A 23987-nucleotide genomic window follows, 5' to 3' on the forward strand; every position below is an offset into this window, starting at 1 on the left:
GAATTTACATTGTAATGAATATGCATGTCGCGCGACGTCTTTTGTTTATAGTTGAGTAGTTTTTGTTTCGTCACGAGCTCATTAATCGCTCCTCGTGTGCGAAACTTTTCGTTCAGCTCGCTCGGAACGTCTTGAAACCCCCTTGAGTGGAAAGTGGTCCGTCCCTGCATTCCAGCTTGGCGGGCGGCTTTGGTTGGATTTTTTTCTCGCTTTTCTGCTATCGGCGATTTTTACATCTCGCTTTCTCGCCGTGGAATCGGACCTGCGTGCAGACGACTGTGCCAAAATTGACGTTGTTTAGTGAAGGTACCTAAATGAGTGGATCCAAATTTGATTTGCAGAGGTGTCTAGAAAATATCATCAAAGATCTGTGATCTACAGTTTCTCCAACACGAGGAGTGAGTTTTGCGTTGGATGACACTTCGTTTGGAGTAAGGAGGTGAACTAGTGTTCGAAAGAAGATGGCGAGATCGCGGAGAAGCAAGAGGAAAGAGGAATCCGGATGTGGAAGGACTTTTCAGTTTCTTATTTTCGTTGCCGTTTGCATCTTGGTGACGGAGTCGGCAGATGTAGGAATAAGTAAGAGTGCTTCATGTTAATTTCATTTATTAATGTAAAGTTGGTTTGAAAGTCAAGAATTCATTTGACATCATTTCCCGTTGCTAATTTATGATGGGTAACGTAGTTACCTGACGCCATGTCAACGAAGATGGTTAACTGCACTGTGCGATTGTTTTGTTTTGTCCAGTTGTACATGTATTTAGATCGTAATATGAAGATTTCCTGCACCATTTAATGTCAGATATAGTTGGAGGGATTCCAAATTTACGTTCGAAATTTCAGCTTCCCAGAGCACGCATTCATAACATGGCGTGTATTCGCAGCTCATTACATATTATGCCCAATCGGAACAGCAACAGCACGAGAGGATGACGTCATAATCCTTTGTGATGTTAATGAGAGGGGCGTTCTGTGGTGTCGTTTTCTGGTTTTTCAATATGCAAATAAGATGTACATGCTCTTGTTTGATTCGACCGCGCTCGGCACAGAAGCAGTACAATTTCCAAAACGGCTACTTTAAAATTCAAAATGGCGTAATCAGAGGTGATCAGATGTGTTGATGTGAAGTCATTGTGTATTGCCTTGCAGGTCTCTGGTATGCGTTTAAAACCTGTAAGAATGCATTAACCTTTGTTTCCATCGAAATTCCTTCCTTTGTACCTATTGATGGTACCATTCGAATAGACTTGCATGGATGCGATTATCATTAAGGATTCAATCAAACCAAGATTTTTACATTTCCGTCACGACCATAATGTAAGATGGCGCAATGGAAAGGTTGAAAGCCTCCTACAAATGTCCTGAAATACTACAAGTGCCACTTCCTCATTTCTTCAAATTTCATCTATTTATCTGTTTGCTTCAAAACTCTCGCCTCCCCCTCCTTTTTTTTTTGGGGGGGGGGGGGGTTGGGCGCCACCTGAAGATTCGATACAATGTTTCGTAGTGATTCTGATTCTGATGATATTTGATACAAAGTGTATCGACAATACTTAATCACCAGATGACACCTGAAGACAGATCCTCCAGATTTGACATCCAATCCCCTAGTTCTGTATTAAACATTCAATGGACATTCTCAACGACAAAAAAAAATCAAGTTGAATACATATAAGAACCCGCGATTTCCCACCTCTCTGTGTATAACATCAATGGAATCATTTGTCGCTTCATTTAATATTGATGTTTGTAAACAGACGCAGGTAGCTATAATGACGTCGAAATTCCATCTCGTTCATTCCAATTTTTCGATTTGTTCATCTCTTGAACACGGAAAATCTTCTTTGATGTGACCGCGTGTGTCCGGTCGTGGCTCAGTGCTTCTACTGCTGCCTGTAACGACAGGTTGTTTTGTATGAAGGAAAAGATGCGGAGAAAACGGAGGGAGAGGACAAGGGGGGGGGGGGGTTCTTAGAGACGGAAGGGGGAAATTATGACCGAGTGCAAACTCACCTTTGCCCTAGTAACCTGTTGGCATGGAGACGGTCTTTACACTTTCGCTGACACGGAGGGTTTTTATCATCTTGAAAAATTACGATATCGATGCGTCTATGTGTGTGTATGTGTGTGTGAGTTTTGTTTAGATAGTTGTCCTTTTGGCAGTGCGATACATTGGTTGAACTAAATTCTTTATAGTTGCATTGATACCAGTCCTTTGTGGTTTACATGTAAGAATGTATGATTTTATTAATTCCTTTGTCAAACAAGGACATCAGAGGAACAGATGATGTTTATGGAAAACAAAACAAAACATGTAAACAAACAAACAAACGATCAAATGTATGGGTATAATGTGTAGGTCTATAGGCCCTATATTGTTGGTATGTGTCAGAGCTGGCCACTATGTTGTATGTATGAGGGGAAACATCTATTAGCAGTGTTGATATTTACACGTACTGTGATGACTAGAAAACATTGCAAATTCCAGATCATGGCGTTGAAGATTGTCATGTGAAGTGTCATTAATGTCGACATACACAGTATATATTAGTGAGAAGTAGGCTATATATCATATTACTCAGGGTTTGTGTTTTCAGAAGGATGGGAAAATAATCTACCCCACCAACACGTGTTCCGCTTCTTTTACATTCGGAATCCCCCTATTGTCACATTGTCATGTATGGGAAGATAGTTACGCCACTGGAAACCTTTTCTAAATAAGTTCGCGTCTTCAAGTTGACCGTACTGTTACACAATGCTTCAAAATCTCCATTGTTGATGCTACACATGATTTAGGGATTTAAGGATTAAGTTATGGCTCCTGAGAGTCCCATGTAACATCCCAGGTACAGTAGATAGGGGGCCTACCTGCTGTGATGAACAATGTGGACCTTTTGCTGTAGAGACCTGGAGAAAGAGCCAATTTGTCGGGATTAGTCCAGCACCCTTAGGGTAAGGACTCCTTTTATAAGTCCAACGAGTTCCAAGGTGTTACCAACACCAGGTAGAAAGAGGACGCAGCTAGAACCAATTTTACACGATTGTGTCAAGAAAGCAGTGGACCATTACGCCCTGTGTGAGGCGTGTGATCAACACATCCTAAACCGCAGCATGTATATTCTCATTATTTTCTAGCCCTTTTTAACATTTACTCGTAAAACTCATTCATTTTTGGTGGTATTCAGGAAATATGAAACTGAAATTTAACGGCAATGTCGAATTATGATTAAATTTGATAGTAATTGTTTTGTTATCGTATACATGTAAGAGAACCGAAACAAAGAACGTCAAATTTAAAAGGGGGGGGCACTACTAGGAAAGACAGAAAGATAGTGGGAGATTTATAAAGCAGTGCTCTTCACCTTCAAGGGAGCGGCTGCGAGCATACAGTGTACATGTATAAGTAGGTATTTTAATACGCTCGTCGAATTTTCACACGCTATTTAATATGTTCACAATGCCCTGCACTTCGAAAAACTGTCAGCTCATTATCGATTATGTTGTGTCACCAGAGCATCTGTTCACCAAACAGGAATTAGTGTCTTCACATGATTCAAAGAGATGTCATGTGTTTTTTTTAACATCTATTATGGCCATCATTCGTTTAATCATAATATTGGCTTCATACATTTTTATTTCGACAATGTAGGACTAACGATAATTAATTATCGCCAGTCAAAATTTTCAGAGTAAAAGAATGATGCCAGCAGGTTGCCACTATCATAATGAATATAGTTGTCTTTGTTAGTACATAATGTATTATCATACTTACGGGAGGAGCTAGAGGATGCCCAAATATCTTGGGCCTACATAGATAAAGATTTGTTTTGGGATGTTACTTTATTTTGGGAGGGGGGTCAGAAGCCATGGGTGTATTCAACCATCTTCCCCATTGTAATTTGATGGAAGAAAACTAATGAAGATACAGTAACGTGTACCCCATTGAGGCGAATAGTTCGCATCATGCCAAAGGGAATGCTGGAACGGTTGATGCGAACCGGTTATGGCAGCTAGGGGCCATCCTTATGGTGACCGGTGTCAACCGCAACGTGCCCCGAGAGTTTCCCGTGAGGTCACAGCTAGTTTGACCCTCACACTACTGGCAATGTTTTGTAGTCAACTCGTCCCTGAAGACTTCTAAAAGGCATCACTGGTAGTCATCAATCAAAGCCAAGTCTCATCACAGTCTGAGTCTCCTATAGGATTTGAAGCCGTAAATGCGATTGTCTATGGATATTTTATTGTTTACTACCCTACTCAGTACCCAAACGAGTACAACTGGGGGGCGTTTCATCAACGAGTTCGTCGGAGTTTTCACCGACAAATTTGCTATCAGCCAATCAGACAAAGGATTTCATTAGCTTTTAACAGTTGTCAGTGTAAATCCTTGCGTCTGATTGGCTGATAGCAAATTTGTCGGTGAAAACTCCGACGAACTCGTTGATGAAACGCCCCCCTGGTAAAGGCATTGGGTTAAATGTACAACAATGTATAGTCGATACCAAGCCAGACAACTCATATCCTAGCGGCATGCTTCATGCCATATGCTATCATTCATATTTCACTGCGCACATTCGGCCGGTGCTAGACACTAATTTGCATATCGATCAAACCGTTTTTGTTTTTTTGGTTTTTTTTTTCGCAAGAGTCAATGGTGGCAAGGATTAAATAGGGCCTACATGTACATGTAGCCCTATCACTATATCTCCGTTTGCACGTTGATATGTGGGTCTGATTATACTAGCTAGTGTGAGTAAGAGATTCGAAAACCTCTGAGAACTTTAATAAAATTTGACTCCATTAATATCACGTATGCATCGTGATAGAAAAACAGAAAGATGGTTTTGAATGTATGCAAGTTTGTTTTATTTTCTTAAAATTCAGTCATATTTCGTTATTAACTGGAACCTGCCTTAACACGATATAAGCGTGGTCACTTATATAGGCCTACATTATTTTGTATGTAAACTGCAGTTTTGGTATTATAATCTTATTTCTGGATGTTTATCGGCAACATGCATTCTATTAAAAGAGAATAAACTGAGACGTAGGCAGATGTGTATAGAATTTTGGTTGAGATGTCATAGTATTTGGAGTGCACCAGCCAGACATCGTGAGCTTCAATGTTCTCTCTTTCTTGGATTCTTTCTTTCATCCTGGGGAAATTAGGGAATAAGGGGATTTAGGAGTCGAGAGTAAGACCCGAAGACTTCTTCAGGGATTGAGCTGACATCAACCAGGAATTCTTGTGGTTCAACCCTCATTTTTATTTTGATAACATTGCCTAGGTGAAATGTCATCCTCTTCGTCATTTCCTTTCCATCAACCGCAGAATAAGGAAAAAGATATTCTAGAAACGATCTGACATGTTAGCATCCATGAGGCGTTCTATTTTTGTTGAGCTCTGCGATGAGGTGTACTCAAAACCCACAAATTGAATTCCACGCTTATTATCCTGATCGAGAAAAGAGCTTAGTGTTATTTAATATAATAATACATTGTACAATAATAATACAAGTATAGATACTCATTTTCTTCTTCCAATCTGAGTGGTTTACTTTTGGTACAACCCTTGTATTGCGCTAAAGATATGTATAGGCCCTATATCTTTTCTTAGGGAAAGTTACCTCGTTGGTTAGAATGAAAACCCAAAAAGTGAATACATCGACTCGATAAGATGACAACGAGTTTGATTATCAATGATGTTTTTGTTTGTTTGTTTTTTCCTGTTGGTACATCGCTCTCTTCGGCAAGACCTGAATCTTGTCGATTCGACCCAAACTGAAACATCGCCCCCTCCTGTTACCCTTTTGAGATTCACCCCACCTGAATTCGTACCCCTTCAACCATTTCCTCCTATCTTCGACCCCCCCCCCCCCCTAAAAAAAAAAGGAAAGAAAAAAGGCGAGAAGCATATTGTGGTGTTTGACCCGGTCGGAAAAACTGGGTCTATGTGGATGTTACGCCTATCTGAACATGAATAGAGACTGCCACAATAGGCTCCTGGTACGACAAGACCGAGATTCGAACAAAGTCCCAAATTAGCCCTACGATCGTCTTGCAACCGAACAAAGCCCACGGGCTACAATGCATCCGTCGAAAATGGATCCCCTACGACGACAGCAATAGGCACAGCAAAGCCCTGTGAACTGAACGTACGTGGTACAGCAATAGCCAACTGTATTATTGTGTGCGCCTGAGCACCATTATGGAGCTACTGTTGCTCCATGGTTGCACAACGAGTTAGAGAAGACCATCGTTATTCTTTCGTTTGCAACTAGTTATACCAGTATACTGATTTTCTTTTGTAGTAAACAAGCCCATCTGACGTCAAAAGATATGCTTAATCCAGTAATGATAATGCTAAAAATACATGTACCTTATTTGATATGCTTGTTATACTTTGGAAACTATCACTAAGGACTGTGGGGAAATATTGGTACTTCGTGCTTTTGTCTTGTTTGTCAATTACAATGAATGATGAGAAAAGGAGATTGATAACATAAAGTCCGTAATGATATACCCAAAGTGTCGCAAAAACAATGATTCATTATTAGTACGGACGGATTATTCTGTGGTGACTTTCTCTGATTCAGATGAGCTGTGCTGCTCGAAATAGATTGGTAAACGAAAGTACGGAATTTTACCAACTTGAAGGATGAGTCATCGTTTACTTATTCGTTGCTACTGTGGAAAATGATGCAGCGGTTTATACCATTAATTTGTGTTGTACAATATTGTATTGATACTTCGATTACTTCCAGGAATCCTCTAGCATTTTTTTTCTTATGACATTTGATTGTAGTCATTAATTGAATAATAAGTAGGAATAGTTAAGCGTATAACATTTGTGAGGAAATGCAATTCTTATGTAGGACCAAGGAGGATCGATACTAAGGGAGCTTGCCTTTCGTTCCTCCTTGGTATACTAGTTTATCTCTGTACTTCCTTGGTAGGACCGTGTAAGCCCTATGTTGATACATGCTATAGTGAAAGGCAACCAACTCCATTACATACATGTACAATGTAGACCCTTCAGTTCTATTGGCTCTCTTAAGTAATATGTCCTCGGCTAACCACATTTCCCTTTAAATTTGACAGAGCTCGTTTGCCTATAAGCCTACGCAATGCTGTGATTAATTAATTTGCTATCACTCGCATTATCACAATTTCTGGGAACATACGTATGCATGTAATACATTGTAGTTTGGGTCTTCAGACGATAAGGTTATATAAATAGCAACTATTAAACGAATACAGCAGGATGAAGGTGATTATGCTATGATATAGAGCGTCACTATCATCATCAAAGAGAAGAATCGACTAAATTATTTTCCCCAAACAATTTTAAACTAGTTTTTCGTTTTAAAGTCAGAGAAAAAAAAGAGACACAGCTAAGGAAAACATCTTTGTGTAAAAGTATTAAATAGGATTTTGCCTTAGATATCAGAATAGGGGGGAATGCATTGTGTATGTCTCCCTGGTTTCGCATTGAAATGCGCATATACAAAGAGAGATCACGAATTTAGGACGTGTTTCCCACGAAGTCTGCCCCCATGCCTACTGTGATGTATTGTTCGGTAATCTGCATGGATTCACTATTATGATGTGACCTCCGATGAATACGTGTGTTGAATTCAAGTCATTACAGTATTTTGCAAGCAATAATAGCATGGAGGTAGATCTACCTCCATGATAATAGGTAGCGATGGTGGTGTTACGGTGCACATTCAATAAACACGATGTAACCGCTGGGTTGGGTTTCTATTCACGTACAATCTGTGCGTTGTGCACATTTCTGAATGCTAGGGCAAGTCGTTTGTATGTATGTAGGCCTAACTGTAAGGTTTATGTAACTAAAAAGTGCTTTACACGTGGATAAGGTGGCTGTATAGTCTTTATACTGTAGGATGGCACTCCTGTTCTCATGACTTAAATTTTCATTTGAATGTCAGTTGTAATTCACCCTAAACCCAAACTTAGCTCTACAGGATGTAGGTTACCTAAAGAAGGTTATTCTATTTGACATAGTTATACTGACTGTAGGCCTACAGTTTCTTAATAATCATTGAGTTTCGAGTCTATTTTTCCTGTTGCTGCGTCCACGTAACTTTCTCGAGAAGTTTTAGATTACTATTTCTTCAAGCTCAGAATATAAGGAGTCAAACATGAGGAAGCATATTGCGATCGTCTGCCCCAGTTCTGTGTCAAAGGTGACATATTCAAGATGCCAGAAATAACATCCTTTGTCCGAATTTCAAAATGGGTCCGAGAACCGGGCAGGAATGAGGAAAGAGAGCGAGGAGAAAACGTAGATTGGCTCGATTTAAGAAGAAAATGTTTGTTGGGCCAAAGAATAGTCCTTTACGGGGATGGGATAAGAAAAGATGGTAAATCCCTCTGCATTAGGCCTTCTTTTGTATCGGTAGACCTGTTTCTTGATGGGCGTTGAAAACTTGAATGCAGAAAAGTCGTGTTGACGGAACAACAAGCATCGCGGAATGTTTGCCTATAATCGGATAAAACTTGGATAAAAGTGTGTCCAGTGGCGTCTCTTTTTTGTCAAAACACTGTGGTATACGCTGTGAAGGACATTATAAGTTGTGTAGAACAACCTACGATATTTCGAGATAATCGACTTTAGAACATTATTATAGGCATAAGTCATTGTAAAGATTCTATCGGATAATATGGCATTGCCATTTAATATTTTGTCTGAACACACAGATATAATTGGAATCTTCTTCCTCGACTTTACACTGTCGCTAGTGGGATCAAAGTAGAAAAGTGATTGTAATATGTGACATTGCAGACATCGTATGCAAGCACAAAAACAAAGAAGACACGTTTAGTTTTATTTTGCTTATTATATCGTTGTCATTTTCTCAACAAAAACAAAAACCCCAAAGTGATGTCTATCTGCTGCGAAGTCTTTGTTACCTTGATCTTCGTTTAATGGGTTTATATAATCTTTATGTCTATCTTTCGTACGTCAAATGCTCCATTTTTACTCATACAACTATCCATAAAAGTTGTAGTTGATTCATTATCGCTTTGTAATGTTCTTAGATGACGTGCTTGCAGCTGTAGTCGAAATATTAAGTTGACATTCACCGTCGTTCTTCGTGATGCTTTCAATTCAATTCAATTCAATCATAGTTTATCAATCAACGAAAATCAAAACGTAGTACATGTACAAAGTATTTACATGTCGTGAAATGATATTGTTCAAACATTTGCAAAAGATTCATAAAGGATCCGAGATAAATCATAACAACATATATTTATATATCTATATACAATAATTAGGAGGAACAGTACATTAACGTATATACTTTGTGGGCGTGCGGAAAATAGATTCGATTATGGAAAATAGTGATCCACTAAACGAGTGTGATACGCATGAAAGTGCATTACATGTATGCAAACGTGCAATGATTATTTGTATCGAAGAACCATACGGTATCATCCAGTTCACCTTTGTATCTATAGGCCTATATTGTACTTGAAAACAGCCATTGTAATGATAACATTTATTTCAGTTACCGATATCACGTCGAAAGTCCAGTTTGTTGATATGGCAAGTTGTGTGGTATCACAGAAATGTCTTACGACTTAAGAACGACTGGTGATCAGTTCCTATGTGCTATATACTTATCAGAATCTCAATAATTCAGCACAAACATTTGAAATAATTCCCATAGATTTCATGAAATGAAATCTGCTCGTAGGTAGGGCATACATGTATTCTACCCTCTTTTCATGACAGCTGGCAATGTTGACAGATATACAGTACAGATTTAAAAAAATTCTTCGAACTACTAACTTGTGGTTGACACCTCGTTACCATAGCAACGTCGTCGACTAAAACATAAAGCTGTTATTTCGGCCCATTCATCAGTCAAACCCTTGGCACGATTCTCTAAAGCCGTACTGTACATCGATCCAAATAAATGGCAAAATGGCGGGGGATAGGAGGGGAGGTGAGGGGGAGGAGGGATGATGACAAAAATCTTTCAGCAAGGAATTGTGAAAATAGAACAGGTACCAAGGTGCTATCTATCACACACATACTTCCTCGATTTTAAGAGAAAGGTGTTTCCCCCTAACTCGCCCATCAGCTACACGTTCTTGTTGATGATTCTGCTATTTGGAAATGGAGTGCATTGGCTCAGAAAGTATGCAGTCAATTTACTCCTTGAGGTGTAAGGTGGAGCTAACGACCGGTAGTTCCGTCTTTCGACATATTTTTTGACCTTCGTCGATCTCGGATATCACGAGAATCGTCAGAGGGATTTACCCTTAGCTGTAGGTGGCATGAAGAGCGTTACCCCTACAGGTAGAACAGTTTCCCCAATGACCTCATCGAACGGGCTACTTTCACATCATGACTGAAATATAAAATTATTATTAAACAGAGGTTGGAGAAAAAGTGCACCGAATGCATGGGACTGTCTGATGTTTTCATTTAACAATGATTGTAAAGACACTATTGACAGTGGTTATGTTATGTTTGTTTGTTGTTTTTTGGTAAGCTATCGTTCGATTTCATTTTCTGCGCAGCAATGGCTCAGAAGCACTGATATCAGGTAACACCAAGGTGTGCGAATAGCATTCCTTTGCAAGCGATAAACCTGTCACATGCACTATACATTATATTTCTTGGCAGAGAATCCCGTCACGTAGCCATCCTCCGATAGAAGTTCATGGTTCATAACCAAGAGCTTGTGATTGTATTTTTATCTCGGGCAAATCAAAACAATGTACCGGCCGTGCCCTCATCTGTTACCCAGTTTTGACGGCCACATACGGGCGGAGAGTCCCGGTGAGAAAATGTCCTGACGCGCAGTGACGAAGATAAGTGTCATTCCTATCAGAAAAAAAAAAATGGCGGCTATCAGATGTCAAAGACGTGTCAGAATCCTAACCAATGGAAACAAAAAAAAAATTCTCCTGCACGTTCTTGACATTTTAGAGCCAGTAACTGTCATATCTTTCGCTCTGTAAATGTATACATTCTTTCTTTTTGTATCAGCATTAATGCCTCACTTTGACGCAGTTATCATTAGCTGATATTAGCGTCCCAAATTTCAATCCTTCATATGTGAAAAATTAGTTTTTGAATAACAGAATGGCTCTGAGAAAAGTTCACCCCCATATTTTACTCAACTCCAGTTGAAGTGATGAGCTGATAGCACTGGCTGGTATTTCTGTAGATATCCTGTATAGATCCCAAATGAGTAGATCAATATCATTGTGAATGAATTCAATGTAAAGGGGCTGCTGGAAAACTTGGTATTTTTCTGACATAATGGATTAATTTCAGTGTACAAAATGCACATTGCCAGAGATACTTCAAACATAAATTGTACATGTACGTGTGCATGTAATACCAACGTGGACGTTCTGAGGTATAAGCCTATTAGTGTGAAAATCGAACAGTCTGGATGTATTTGCATGTACACATTTGTACACGTATATGTTGGTGAATGATCATAGGCTCGAGCCGGGTGTCTGCATACGACTGAAATCATGCAAGCTTCTTACCATATGGCATACAATGCATTTTTTTTTGACCTGTTGGTATCGTATAGCAACACGTTACTTCGTATTCATACTTCAAAATGAATGACTTTGACATGTCTGTTGTTGATTAATAATGAAGAGTTGTTTCGTATTCAAATTTGTGGATATTAGTTTTTCCCATGATCCGAAGAACGAGCTTTTCACTTCACATAGTATTCCTTCGAATTACATTTCGATACTTGGAATCCCGTTTTAATGCACTAGTGTTTGCTATATCTGGTTAGCCTTTTGGCAAACTTCTGAGTTATCAGAAATAAGAATCCTTTTAATATATCCATTGAATCATAGATATCATAAAACGTTCAAGCAGGAGTTGTCCTCGAGTTGATACGCACGGTGTCCGGTGTGACGATGTAGTACGCTTTTCTACTATTCTGAGTGGGAGTTATGCCTCTTTTTTTTATTAGCCATTTGACACTTGACCTCTTTGCCATTGGTCATGATGATGAGATTGATGAGCTTGTAAATATTAACTGCCCTGACAGTTGTAGGTGCAGTTAGGCGTGCTAGAAATCTAATTAGTCCCTGTCCTGAGATGTGTCGGCCAACCGACAAAAAAAAAAAGAAAAAAAAAATCGGAGATCGTGATGTGATGTTGGCATGCCCATTTAAAAAGCTGTACTGACAACGCCCAATATAGACAGGTGGCTGATACCTACGTGGTTTCAGTGCCATCGATTACATCGCATGTACAGTGTAATTATTTGCCCGACAGAATTGAGTTCGTGCCTTGTACCGCGTTACACTGCATTTTACAAATCCCTTGATTGTAAGTTGATTGCACACGTTCAAAATAACGCGGACGCGCCATTACTAGTTTGATCATTTAATACAGCGATATGTACGGTATTGATGTAATCTTGCCGGAACACGCTTTGACACACATGTAATATGGCGTTCGAAGTGTAGCTCTTTTCTGTTCGTGACTATGGATAAATAAACAGAAGTTTAAAAAGATAAGAGGAAAGCATGAATATCTTTATCATTTTTTTTTACTAAGGATTTGTTTTCATTAGCAAGAGGACCAATGAAAAGGGGATATATATAAATCAAAAGAGTGACAAAGGGCTTTCCTAAGTATACGTTCAAATATTCTGTTTTTGTTTCATTCAGACCCATTGTGATTGACGGATTTATCCCTGATTAAGATCAACGGTTTGCCGTGAAATTATAAACAACTTTGGTGTAAGACAAAATGGTTGCAACTGTTTTTATTAGAGTTGTAAATTTCTCTCTTAAGGTGTTACTGTTTTTCTTTTCATTTTTTTTTTGTCATTCTACTTCTGTACAGTGTAGACCTATACACATATTATGATTTTTTTCACAATATCGCAAGCTCAGGTTATTATTGTGATATGACTCTTTTCATTGTTCTCCAGGTGCGATGTTTGGCCCTGAGACATCCCGTGATGATGCCTATAGGACTATCATCCAAGATGGCGTGAGGTACGTCAACCGAAACACCACTTTCCTCTCGGAGGTACACACCCTGGTCTTCGTCGAAGCCGGCAACGAGAGACCCAGCAACTCCGTCTACGTCGCACTACAAGAAGGTATATTACATTAAATTAGAAAGTTAATTTGCTGTGTTGATGGTCAGAGCAGTTTCGGAAACATTTATGAATGATGCCGCGTAGTTGTCACAACTAAGTATAATAATAATAATAATAATAATAATAATAATAATAATAATAATAATAATAATAATAATAATAATAATAATAATAATAATGGGAATTCTTCCTATCTTATGATGATGAATATGATGATGATGATGATGATGATGATGACGACGAAGACGAGGACGACGACGATAATGATGATCTCCTGATGCGGGTGACCCATCCAGAAATAAAGAAGAGAGCTCCAGAAGCTTGTGATGCTATAGTATAGTGGGAAGTTTGATGTTGTTGTCATGGAGGCTGCTCCAACACATGTCTTTCCCCTGACGTTTGTCTTAACGGTGGCTCTTCACGAAATGCGTGCCTGAATCCAGCAATTACATGATGCAAGAACCGTGGCAACAGATGTGCAAGAAATTGTACCGTGAAACATCATAGTTACATAAATACTTGACATGTATTTTCCATCTGTCATGCCTGGATTTTTCTTTCTCCTCATCTGCAGGTTGTGATCACGTGGCCACATCTCAGGTTTCAGCCCTCATCATGCCCCGTGATCGATGCTCGGAGAGCGACGACATCGCTGGTGTTCTCAGCCATGCCACCAATCCCGTCTTCTCCATCGACCAGGGCAACTATGGGTCGGGTTCGATAGCCTTTAAGATGCACCCTTCGCCAGAAGACATGACCCATTTCTACATCGACATCCTCACCTACTTTAACTGGATGAACTTCACCCTACTCTACGATGACGGTGGAGGTAAGACGTACTTTGCCGTCTGATGCTTGTCCTGTTATACGATTAGGCTTCCTTTGAAGATTTTTAAATAAATGGACTGTCGGTGTCTCGAACAAATTTCCAGATTTATGTTGATCCTGAATTTGTCTGTAAGTTGTTTTTCCCGGTGAATTTATGTTTTCCACAAGTAAGCTTTACGATAGTCTGTTCACTATTCTAAACCTATCCACTTCTCTATTCATCTTTCACAAACTCCATCTCGCGTAGCATTCGCAAACATGGAAGGCGTCATGGAACACGCTACCATGAGCAAGTGGAACATTTCCACCATCGTCATCGACGAGGAGTTCGCGAACATCGTGCCCCTCATCGAAGAACGTGGCTCCAAGAACATCTTCATCTACTGCTCGTCAGAGCTTATGCTCCGCTCAACCATCGATCAGGTAAGAAGTCGTAATTGCGAGAGTGGCGCTAGTTTGGTCTGATGCACATGCATTCGTGTACGGATTTCGGATCCCAGATCGTTCTATCATGATTCATTTTAGTCGAAACATCCAAGTGTTCAAAACAAACGACAATCACAAGACACCAAAGTCTCACTATCATTCCACTATCACTTCGTTTGTAAATACAAACAAAATTTTCGCAAATTGTTGCATGTACCAGATCTCAAGCAGCAATCTGAACGAAATGTTTAACCAATTTCAAGGATCTTCCAAGGAATCTATCACGTGACTGCTCCTTTGATATTTCTATTAAACCTGTTCGTTTTGGGGATTTTTTTGTTGTTAAATATCAATGACTATTTCAGCCGTAACTATAGGAGCGTTAATATGCCTAACTATCTATTTATGCACTGCTGTAGCAACGCACATGGCTCATTGCATATTACATGTTGAATAATTTTTTCTTTGATCTTATTTTGGGAGCCCACAGTTGTAACCGACAAAAGTAACAGTATTTTGCAACCGAACTGGTCTAGAGCATGACATTGGCCAACGGTGATGATAGCAACACAAACCAAAAATCTTCGGTTTCAAGAAAATCTGTCGTGTCCTCTGATAAGTTGCTAGACTAGCAAGCTGTAGATTTGCGACGCGAACGCTAAGACGACGTTTCCTCCCGGATTGAACAATGGAAACAGCTGTCCCGCGCATGTGCAGAACACCATTTTTGTTTTTCTGGCTATTTAGCGTCGTCTTAGCGTTCGCGGCGCAGATCTAAAGCTCGCTATTGATGAGTTTCGAGCATGGATTTCACGAGATATCAGCTTGTGACCTCTAACATGTTTTGTTTCGTGTGTTTGTTTGTTTTTTTCAAAAAGTCACTTACAGACTGTTGCATTTATATTATTATTAGTAGTAGTAGTAGTAATAGTAGTAGTAGTAGTAGTAGTATTGTTATTATTATGATTGTTCGCTTTGCCACGCCTACCAGTCTTCTTTCCAGCACATTTCTCATGACCACTTGAATGTTTCCTTTTCTCATATCCGGTCTAGGCCCTTCTGCTTGGTATCATTGGTCCTGAATACACGTGGATGATTGGTAACTTGGTAAGTAGTGCTGTTCACCTGTGATTGCCCTGGGAGTTCTTGTACTATTTTTTTGTTAGAGCCTTGTAATTACTATTTCCTCAGCATGTGTCGGTTAAGGCGTTTACCGCTGTGGGCTGGACTCGAACTTGGGGTTCCTTGAGAGTCCGGGGCACTCTCATAAACCACCGCGCCACCACGGATTCTATATAGTACAGAGCAGACTGAATAACAGGGAGCTTATCAAGGAATATGACGGATTCTTTGAAGTCTGTGTAGTAACGTGTAAGAATGAAAAGCATTTATTTAAAAAACTTAAAAGAAGTAGAGAACAGTTCCTTGTAAACATGCCTGACGTTCAATTCATATTGAGGAGGTCAAATGTGTAAACAGTAGTGCTTGACTGTATTATTCAAACTTAGTAGGCCCTATATTGGGAGTGATTTGGCAGTATAAACTACATCTCACTGGATGCATCTTAGCACTAATGCCTATGATATAAAAATCATAGATATATCTGGATTCTAATCGGTTTGTTTTGTGAGGTGTTAGTGGTTGGTTCAACTTGAATCAAAAAGGTAATTGCATTCTGTTGTTGCTATGTCGATAGCCCCAAGACAACGATTCACCCGAGTACGTAAGGCACATCGGTATCATTACTATGCTATTACTATCAATTATCAAACTCAGAAATATTTCAAACGTCTACATTTCCTGAAAGGAACAGACGATCGAGGAATCTTAGGGAAGGTCAACGATTATGATAATACATGCTTAACCTTTTCATACAGCGACCACAGTTTAATCAGTAAAGGGTCTGTGTATTCATATAGGATATGGCGATGGACCGGGCATTTATGGAAATTTTGGAAGATAGCAACGCCTACATCACCCGCTTCAACATGAACTACACTCGGGAGCACCAGTACGCGTTACCGACCGCAAGGAACGTGCCAACCGGTGAATGGCATTTCAGAGAACGGAATGCCTTCGATGCCGTCATTGCAGTTGGTCACGGGCTCATGCTGTATCGGCAGGAGCGAATTCGTAGGGGGGCCACCGGAAGCTCCGTCCTTCCCGGCGACACCCCGATGCCCGCCTGCCCGACATCCGCCTCGACAGTAGCAGAAAACGAACTCTCCTTGTATCTGAGAGAGGTATCAAGACCTATGTGACTTAAGTCCATTTTTACCTCTTTGATAACTATTATGTTCCCTCTTCTTTGATGTCTCTTTCTTACTTTTTAAAGCAAATATTTGTTTTAAATTTTAATAATTTCAGCTCTTCGATGTCATTTAGATATCTATACCTGTTTACCAAATACTGCACTTTTATTATATTTCTTGAATATCTTTGTAAATGAGTCTCCTTCTACTGATATTGCTCAGTGTGCTGTCTGAAGGAATTAGTATTATGTCGTGTATTTGTATGTAGAGTTTGGAGATTGCTAACAAATAATGCGTATAGAATGCTTAGTTCGTACCGAACTTTTCGCTACATGGCGTGTAACATAATGAATTATAGTTTAAAAATCCTGTACGCAAGTTGTAAAAGTTTGCATGAAATGGGAAACTTTGGTGTCATGATTTTCTGACTCCAGTTCTTGCAATTTTCACTTTGGTCTTGTCACAGATTAGTTTTGAAGGTATCACTGGAAACGTGGCTTTCGACGAGTATGGCAACCGGGTCAACTACACGATCACCATTAGGAGCGGCCAGGGCGAGACCATCGACCAAATCGTACGTGTCCTTCGTCAACGCATTTGTTTAGAGTCGTACAAGACGATTGTATTTAAGTAATAAAAAGAGAAGATTCATAGAGTAAACTATTGACACTTTCCCGAGACAATCCATTTGATCCCGTAGATGTAGGTATGATTGCCTTATTTTGGTAGGGGTTTTCTTCATACAGTATGTCCCCCAAAAAATTACAACCAAATTTTTGCATTGATAACACCCAAGATAATTTAACTGTCTAAATTCTACTTCAGGGTCTTAAAATATAACATCTTAGCTCTATTTTGCAGAAAACCCCATTCAATTTGGTTAAGCGGTCACAGAGAAATGTGAAAAGTTGTAAAGCATGTCATGAGTCTGATTCTTCCAAGTTTAGCACTTCGATGCTCTTGTGTGTGAATACAATAGAGAGAACTTGGAGGGAAGAGATTCTTGACATCCTCTTCAAAATTCCTCATTTCTCTTTGACCACTGAAGCAAATCGAACGGGGTTTTCTGTAAGATGTGGGCAATGAGTTATAGTTTCATACCCTGTATTTGTATTTGGATTGATTCACTATTTTTAAAGATATCATTGTGGAGGATCCCGTTGTAATTTTTTTTTGACGTACGGTATTGTTTATTAAAATTTCTATTTTCTATTGGAAGAGCTGCTATTTCTATATCAGCTCTCCCAATGTGTATGTACAAGTGTATTTGATTAATTTTGAAATTTTGCTCATCAGGTGTCATCTTTTTTTATAATGATTGTGTAGTTTTACATTTCAATGGAAAAATGATTGTATGATTATGTATGTTATTATACAATGAAAGTGTACAAAATTCTGCAATTAAACCACCTCCATGGCTGCAAATGATTTTTTATTTATATATAGAAACCATTACCATTACCAAAACTGTATTTGCAAGGTAGTTTGATAGATAGATGACAGCCTTCTTTTCAGGATTTTAGTTAGCTGAACACATAGTAGCATGAATGAAAGAATAGCTTGTTACTTCAAAATCTTGTACATGCGGAAGCCGTCCGAAGTCATAAACAATGTACGCGATTTCAATACCCATAATGTTATTTTTTGTCGATGTAAAGATCGATAGCCTGAAGCTGTTATTCTGATCAGTCTCCAAACGGGGCAAGCCGCATTATGTGCGATGTGTATTCAATTGGGCTTGTCCAACATATCCGTAGGTTATGACGTCATGTGAGATATAATAACGGGTGAATATGTAATCAACATGTGGAAGCACTGTGGCATAGTATATAAGACTCTTGACTTAAAGTCGGAGATCCCGAGTTTGGATCCAGTGCCTACTTACTTCTAGTATATCTTTGGACAAGATGATTTTTATCTACAATGTCTGTCTCGACCCAGGTGTATAAATGGGTATACTGGTAAAGCAATGGTATTGATAAAGACAGGGTCTCTTTCTAACGGAGCAGGGGAAACAATGAAGGGGCTACCCAGGATGAAGAAAACTGTATCTGATTTTGATGCTTCATTTGTCGGAGACAACATAATCTCCTCCGCCATTTGTACCGACCATATTGCATCCATTGTCTGTCAAGCATTAGATGAAATAATGGCTCAATATTGTCCAGTGGCATCCCCATAAGGCCGGTCAATATTCTGAAAATATTGACTGCCCACCACTAACCAGTCAATTTTCTGAAAATATTCACTGCCCACCAATTATCGGTCAATATTCGGAGAACATTGACTGCCCACCACTTACCTCGAGATGCACTTGCAGCTCGCATTCATTGTCATGTGACGTTCTCACATCACTGATATTTCTTTTCTCTTCCTCCGTGGCTACAGAGGGGCGACTGGACACAGAACGTTGACTACTGGGAGGACAGATGGGATAGAAAGTGGGAGAATGAGGGTCGTCTCAACGTCACAACCTTTAACTACGGCAACGACCGCAAGATCAAAGTTGTCTCGATTGAGGTCAGTATTAACCCCTAACATACCAAAAATCGTATAAGCAAAACGTTGATATCCAGCCCCAATAATGTAGTTCTACAAGTTCTACAAGTTCTACAAGGGACAATTTGGTTTGAAATTATACAAAGGGTTGATTAGAAAATGATCTTCAGAAATTAATAGGATGGTGTTATTTCGCCTTACATGTGCCTCTCTAACCCAGCTTTATAGTCGTTTGTTGACAAGTACGATGCTGTCCGGATTTCGGATTCTTTGGAATACAATGGTTCTGTGTGTTTTAGATGTTACGCGATAATTTCTTTGCAGGAGAAAGGCATATCGAGATAGGTAAAATTAGTGTGGACGGGCTTTCCTCTATCCTTTGTTTTTTCCATATGAATCTCACTTGCTGTTTCAAACACACGAGAACGCACGAAAGTATCGTAATGTCTTTGCCTGCCTTTGATGATTTTAGGCCGAACCGTTCCTCTTTTTGCGAGAGAAACGCGCCGCCGAGCTCGCCCGCCTCAACTACCGCCAGAGCACTTACACGGGCAACGACCGCTACGAGGGTTACATCATGGACCTCCTTAGTAGGATCAAGTCCAACATGCGCGGTATTGACTTCGACTACGAAGTAGAGCTCGTGCCCGACGGCAAATACGGTAACAAGGACGTCTTCAGCCAAGAGTGGGACGGAATGATCGGCGAGGTGGTTCGCAGGGTAAGATTGGTTCCATTTCCCCCTTTTTTTTTCTTACTCATAAAGAGGGTGTGAACACAGTCATAGTTTTTCTACTTTTGTTGTCATGATATGTCAACTTATCGGTGTGCTCCCTCCATCATAGGGAGAGATATATACATACATTTGTGTAATTTTGAAGGAACAGGAACGGTACTTGGTGTGCAGAGACCACCTCGACTAAACAGAAAGAAAGGGAATGACGTGTGTTTTATTGCCCCAAGCCGTGGCATCTCGATCAAACTACAAAGTTTCTAATGCCAAGTAATTGTCGTAGAAAAAGTGATCTTCTCCACATTATGTAATTCAGAGTAGAATTTGGTGTTGCATATTGGTTATCCATGAAATCCCGCGTTATTTTAGCACTGATTATCAACATTGACAAAACTGAGCAGGTTTTAAAGGTTGGGAGAATATATACTCCTTGTTGTAAAACAAACAAAAAATGTTTATATGCTAAAGATGTAGATAGCTTCAAAATATTTTGGTGTTTCAAGATGGCAATGCCTAAAACCCGAAATTTCTTCTAAACGTAACGACATTCTTTGCCAGATCATAGATGTGACAGAAATGCCTCTTTCATCTTCCCAACTGCAGAAAGCCGACATCGCCGCAGGCCCATTGACCGTGACCGACGAGCGTGAAGAGGATGTCGATTTCACCTATTCTTTCATGAGCGGAGGTGTGAAGCTCCTACTCAAGAATCCATACACTGTCAACCACTACGTGTTCCGTCTCATGTACCCCTACGGTATCGAGGTCTGGTTCATCAATTTCATCGTTTTCTGCCTCGTCGCGCTTCTCCTTTTCCTCTTCAACTACTTTGACCCCTACGAATGGCAGGCCGCCGCGGAGCGTGGTGAGACCTTCGAGGAGAACGGCAAGAACTTCAACCTCAAGAATTCGTTCTGGTTCTGCGCTACCACCATGTTCATGCAGAGCTACGACAACTCACCCCGCTCCAACGCCGGGCGCACCTTGACAGCCTTCTGGTGGGTTTTCGCCCTGGTCATGGTGTTTCTCTACCTCTTCAACCTCACCTACTTCATCAACACCAACAAGCGTCTGGTGTACGTCCGGACACCAAATGATCTCCTTAATCAACATGATACCGACTTCGGTACCGTCGACGATGGCTCTATCTATTGGTATCTCTACAAGTCGAGCATTCCCGAGTACAACCGCATCTGGCAGCGCATGTATTCTTCCAATCCTTCCGTGTTCGTGAGTAACGTCACTGAGGGTGTTGAGCGTGTCCGCGACAGCAATGGCATGTACGCCTTTTTGGGAGAGGCTGGCGAACTCGACTACCACGCCAGCAAGCCTCCTTGCAACCTGATCGTAAGCGGCGGCTACCTGGTGCGTACGACCTATGCCCTGGCCGTTCAGACGAACTCGCCGCTTCGCGATCAGCTATCGTACGCCATCGAGACGCTGCGTGACTCCGGAGTTCTGGAAGACCTGCAGCGCGAGTGGTGGGAGATGGATGTACCTCGACGCCGCTGCGCCAACTTGACCACGTGGGAGCGACAAGGTGTTTTCTCGTTCACCGTTAATGACCTGCAGGGTGTCTATTTCATGCTGCTTCTTGGGTTCCTCATTTGCTTCTTAGTCTTCATCATCGAGATCATCGTCTTTGCCGTCTGTGGAGGGAAAAGTTCAGGTGGGAGTGGGAACAGAGGAGGCGGGAAGAAGGCTGGTCGCACAGGAGGCGGCTCCAGCGGTCCTGTCGGTGGAGGACAACCTATTTCTGGCGGAACATCGGGAGGAGATGGGAAAGAAAAGATGTGGATATAGCCGGAACAATGAGAACAAATATCTATATGTCTGATTTTCTTTTCTTAAGATCTTTAAAACCTGTGACACTCCTAAATACGCAGAGCTGTTTGGGTTAGCAGCGGGGACATTCTGCCAAGTCTTTGTGGTTTAGACTACCGCGGATTGGTGCTAATCAATGTAAATTGGATATTGATCACTCAGTGTCGCCACTGGAGTATTTCCTTGAAATCTTTTTTTTTTTCAGCAGATATTACTGGTCATTGTCATTGGCAATTCCAACATCTCAATGACACGCGAATAACTCCTCTCCGAAGAAATCAGCCATTTCCAAGTTTTGGAACTTTCACTGGTAGGTTGGTAAGTGCGAATGACTTCTTGTATTTTCTTACTGAGACAATGATATCTGTGGTCTCGCCTTGACAGAAAATAACCGTAATATTCGCTGAAAACGCAGGTGGGAAGCACTGCAAAATGGCACAGTTTTTGTGTTATTTGGTAGTGCATGAATAATTCTTTGAATTCTCAAATTTCCTAAAGTTTAAAGAATTAGGAGTTTTCTCAATAGTATTATGATGATGGACATCACAATTTCAAACCACAAAGTATGTCGTATGTTTTCTCTGAAACGTCTTTGTTTTCTGTCGATGACTTAGAAACGTTCAAATCTCTGATAAGGTGAAAAAAGTCCTAGTTTGCAATGAATCTCTAGTCCCCAGGTAAACCGTGCCGTAGCGATGATAATTATTTTTTATTCCTTTCACTTTATATGCAGATATTGCTAGATTTTATGTTAACGTCTTGTCTCATTATTTTGAGGGATTTAGAGGTGGTTTGAATCTTCTGAAGTGTGTATTCTGTCAGTACTAATTCATTGTGACATGCTGAATTGATGCTATGTAGAATTCGTTTCCAGCGTTACTCTTCTGTAGAATGCCCGATAAAGATTAGCCCTGAAGTAGATCATGCAATGAAAATGAAATGCCATACTTAATACAGTGTATGTATCATAATGTATGCTTATACTTGCATCTTTGTTCTTTTTATTGAGCGAAAATGTAATATTGCACATTATTTTTTTTTTCACTGAGATGTAAATAATCGACAAATTCATAGATAATGGACAAAATGTGTGTATATATTTTTCGTACTTTTTCAATATCTTATGTAGAAAAGTGACATTATGTTGAGGTTTTCTTAAACTTTTCTCTCAATATACATTGAGTAAACGTGTAGGACTGTCAAAACACAAGCTTATATGATCCGAGCTTACACTCTTATCAAAACAACACATCACCTTAGCTTCACTTCATCGCTTTTCATTGATAATGGCACCACTCTAAATCTTCCAATGCACTTTCAATCGATTGCTTTCTCTCCTCAAAGTCATCTCTTCATACACTGAAACACGAAGAACGCGAAGTTTGCCCAAGAAAACACACGCTTTGAAGTGGTCAAGAAATAGTTGCTATATTAGTGCCCTGTCGCTGTCATATCATGTTTTTTGCATTGACTGCATCATGGGTTGTTTAAACAATGAGGAAAGAATGATAAAATAGAAAGATGCAGATGTAGTGAAAGAACACAGCTGTGTAGGGTAAAGTCAGACAACATCTCATCCTCAACAAGCACAGAACACGTTTCTGTTTCATTCAAACGTAATATACTTGCCACAGTGTCATATTTCTGAGTACATTGTAATAGAAATATAAATGCATTCGGAAGTATATCTCGTTTTCTTAACAGGCATCCAATCCCTTCATTAGAGAAAATACAAATGCAACAGTTGTGATTTTGGTGATTTCGACAAATCGAAAATAATGTTGTTGCTGCTTATAATTACTTCTGATGTTCTCATTATATGTGTGTGTTTTGTATGTATATGTAATTCATATACGATTCTACTCAAGAATGTACAAACTTCTCTTTGTGTTATTTGTAGTAACGGAGTAAATAACAGATTTTTAAACTGTGATTCCAAACGTCTTTTAGTGTGCTTATTTACATAGATTGTTGCAGTGCATGCCCCTTTCTATTCAGTATAATGTAGAGCGCCGGCGTATGCCCGCTGGTCGATCTCATTGACGGGTAAACGGAAACGCTGGCAATGAGTGAACGCCATACACAGTGATGAAGCCAATTGGTGCTTTCATTGCGTAATAACGTGTATGAAAGTGGGACCAGTAGCTACCAGTGCATGCACACAGACAGATACATTATCCATAATACAATCTAATTCATATACACACACAAACACCCACGCACACACACATACAATGGAGTGTCATGTAAGCCCTGTGCAGATAGCTGTTATAAGCAATTCATCTT

At 40.0% G+C, this 23987-nt stretch overlaps 1 protein-coding gene across 1 annotated transcript; it reads left to right on the top strand.

Moving 5' to 3' along the window:
• Positions 1-303: 303 nt before the first annotated feature.
• Positions 304-22254, top strand: LOC139722299 (glutamate receptor 3-like). Its single transcript, XM_071633607.1, has 10 exons — positions 304-579; positions 12966-13139; positions 13714-13968; positions 14215-14390; positions 15447-15500; positions 16313-16636; positions 17112-17219; positions 19034-19165; positions 19617-19865; positions 20481-22254. Exons 1-10 carry the CDS (start codon positions 462-464, stop codon positions 21678-21680), a joined length of 2790 nt encoding a protein of 929 aa, XP_071489708.1. The 5' UTR covers positions 304-461; the 3' UTR covers positions 21681-22254.
• Positions 22255-23987: the final 1733 nt, after the last annotated feature.

This window comes from Diadema antillarum, unplaced genomic scaffold, assembly GCF_040938485.1.
Source record: "Diadema antillarum isolate AM-2024a unplaced genomic scaffold, OU_Dant_1.0 scf00000163, whole genome shotgun sequence".
Taxonomy (NCBI): domain Eukaryota; kingdom Metazoa; phylum Echinodermata; class Echinoidea; order Diadematoida; family Diadematidae; genus Diadema; species Diadema antillarum.

Bases quoted from the DNA above. Each gene is read 5' to 3' on its own strand.
- LOC139722299 (XM_071633607.1), top strand. From the start codon at position 462: ATGGCGAGATCGCGGAGAAGCAAGAGGAAAGAGGAATCCGGATGTGGA. The intron at 13,969-14,214 runs GTAAGACGTACT...CATCTCGCGTAG, and splicing joins ACTCTACGATGACGGTGGAG to CATTCGCAAACATGGAAGGC. The intron at 17,220-19,033 runs GTACGTGTCCTT...CCGTGGCTACAG, and splicing joins GCGAGACCATCGACCAAATC to AGGGGCGACTGGACACAGAA.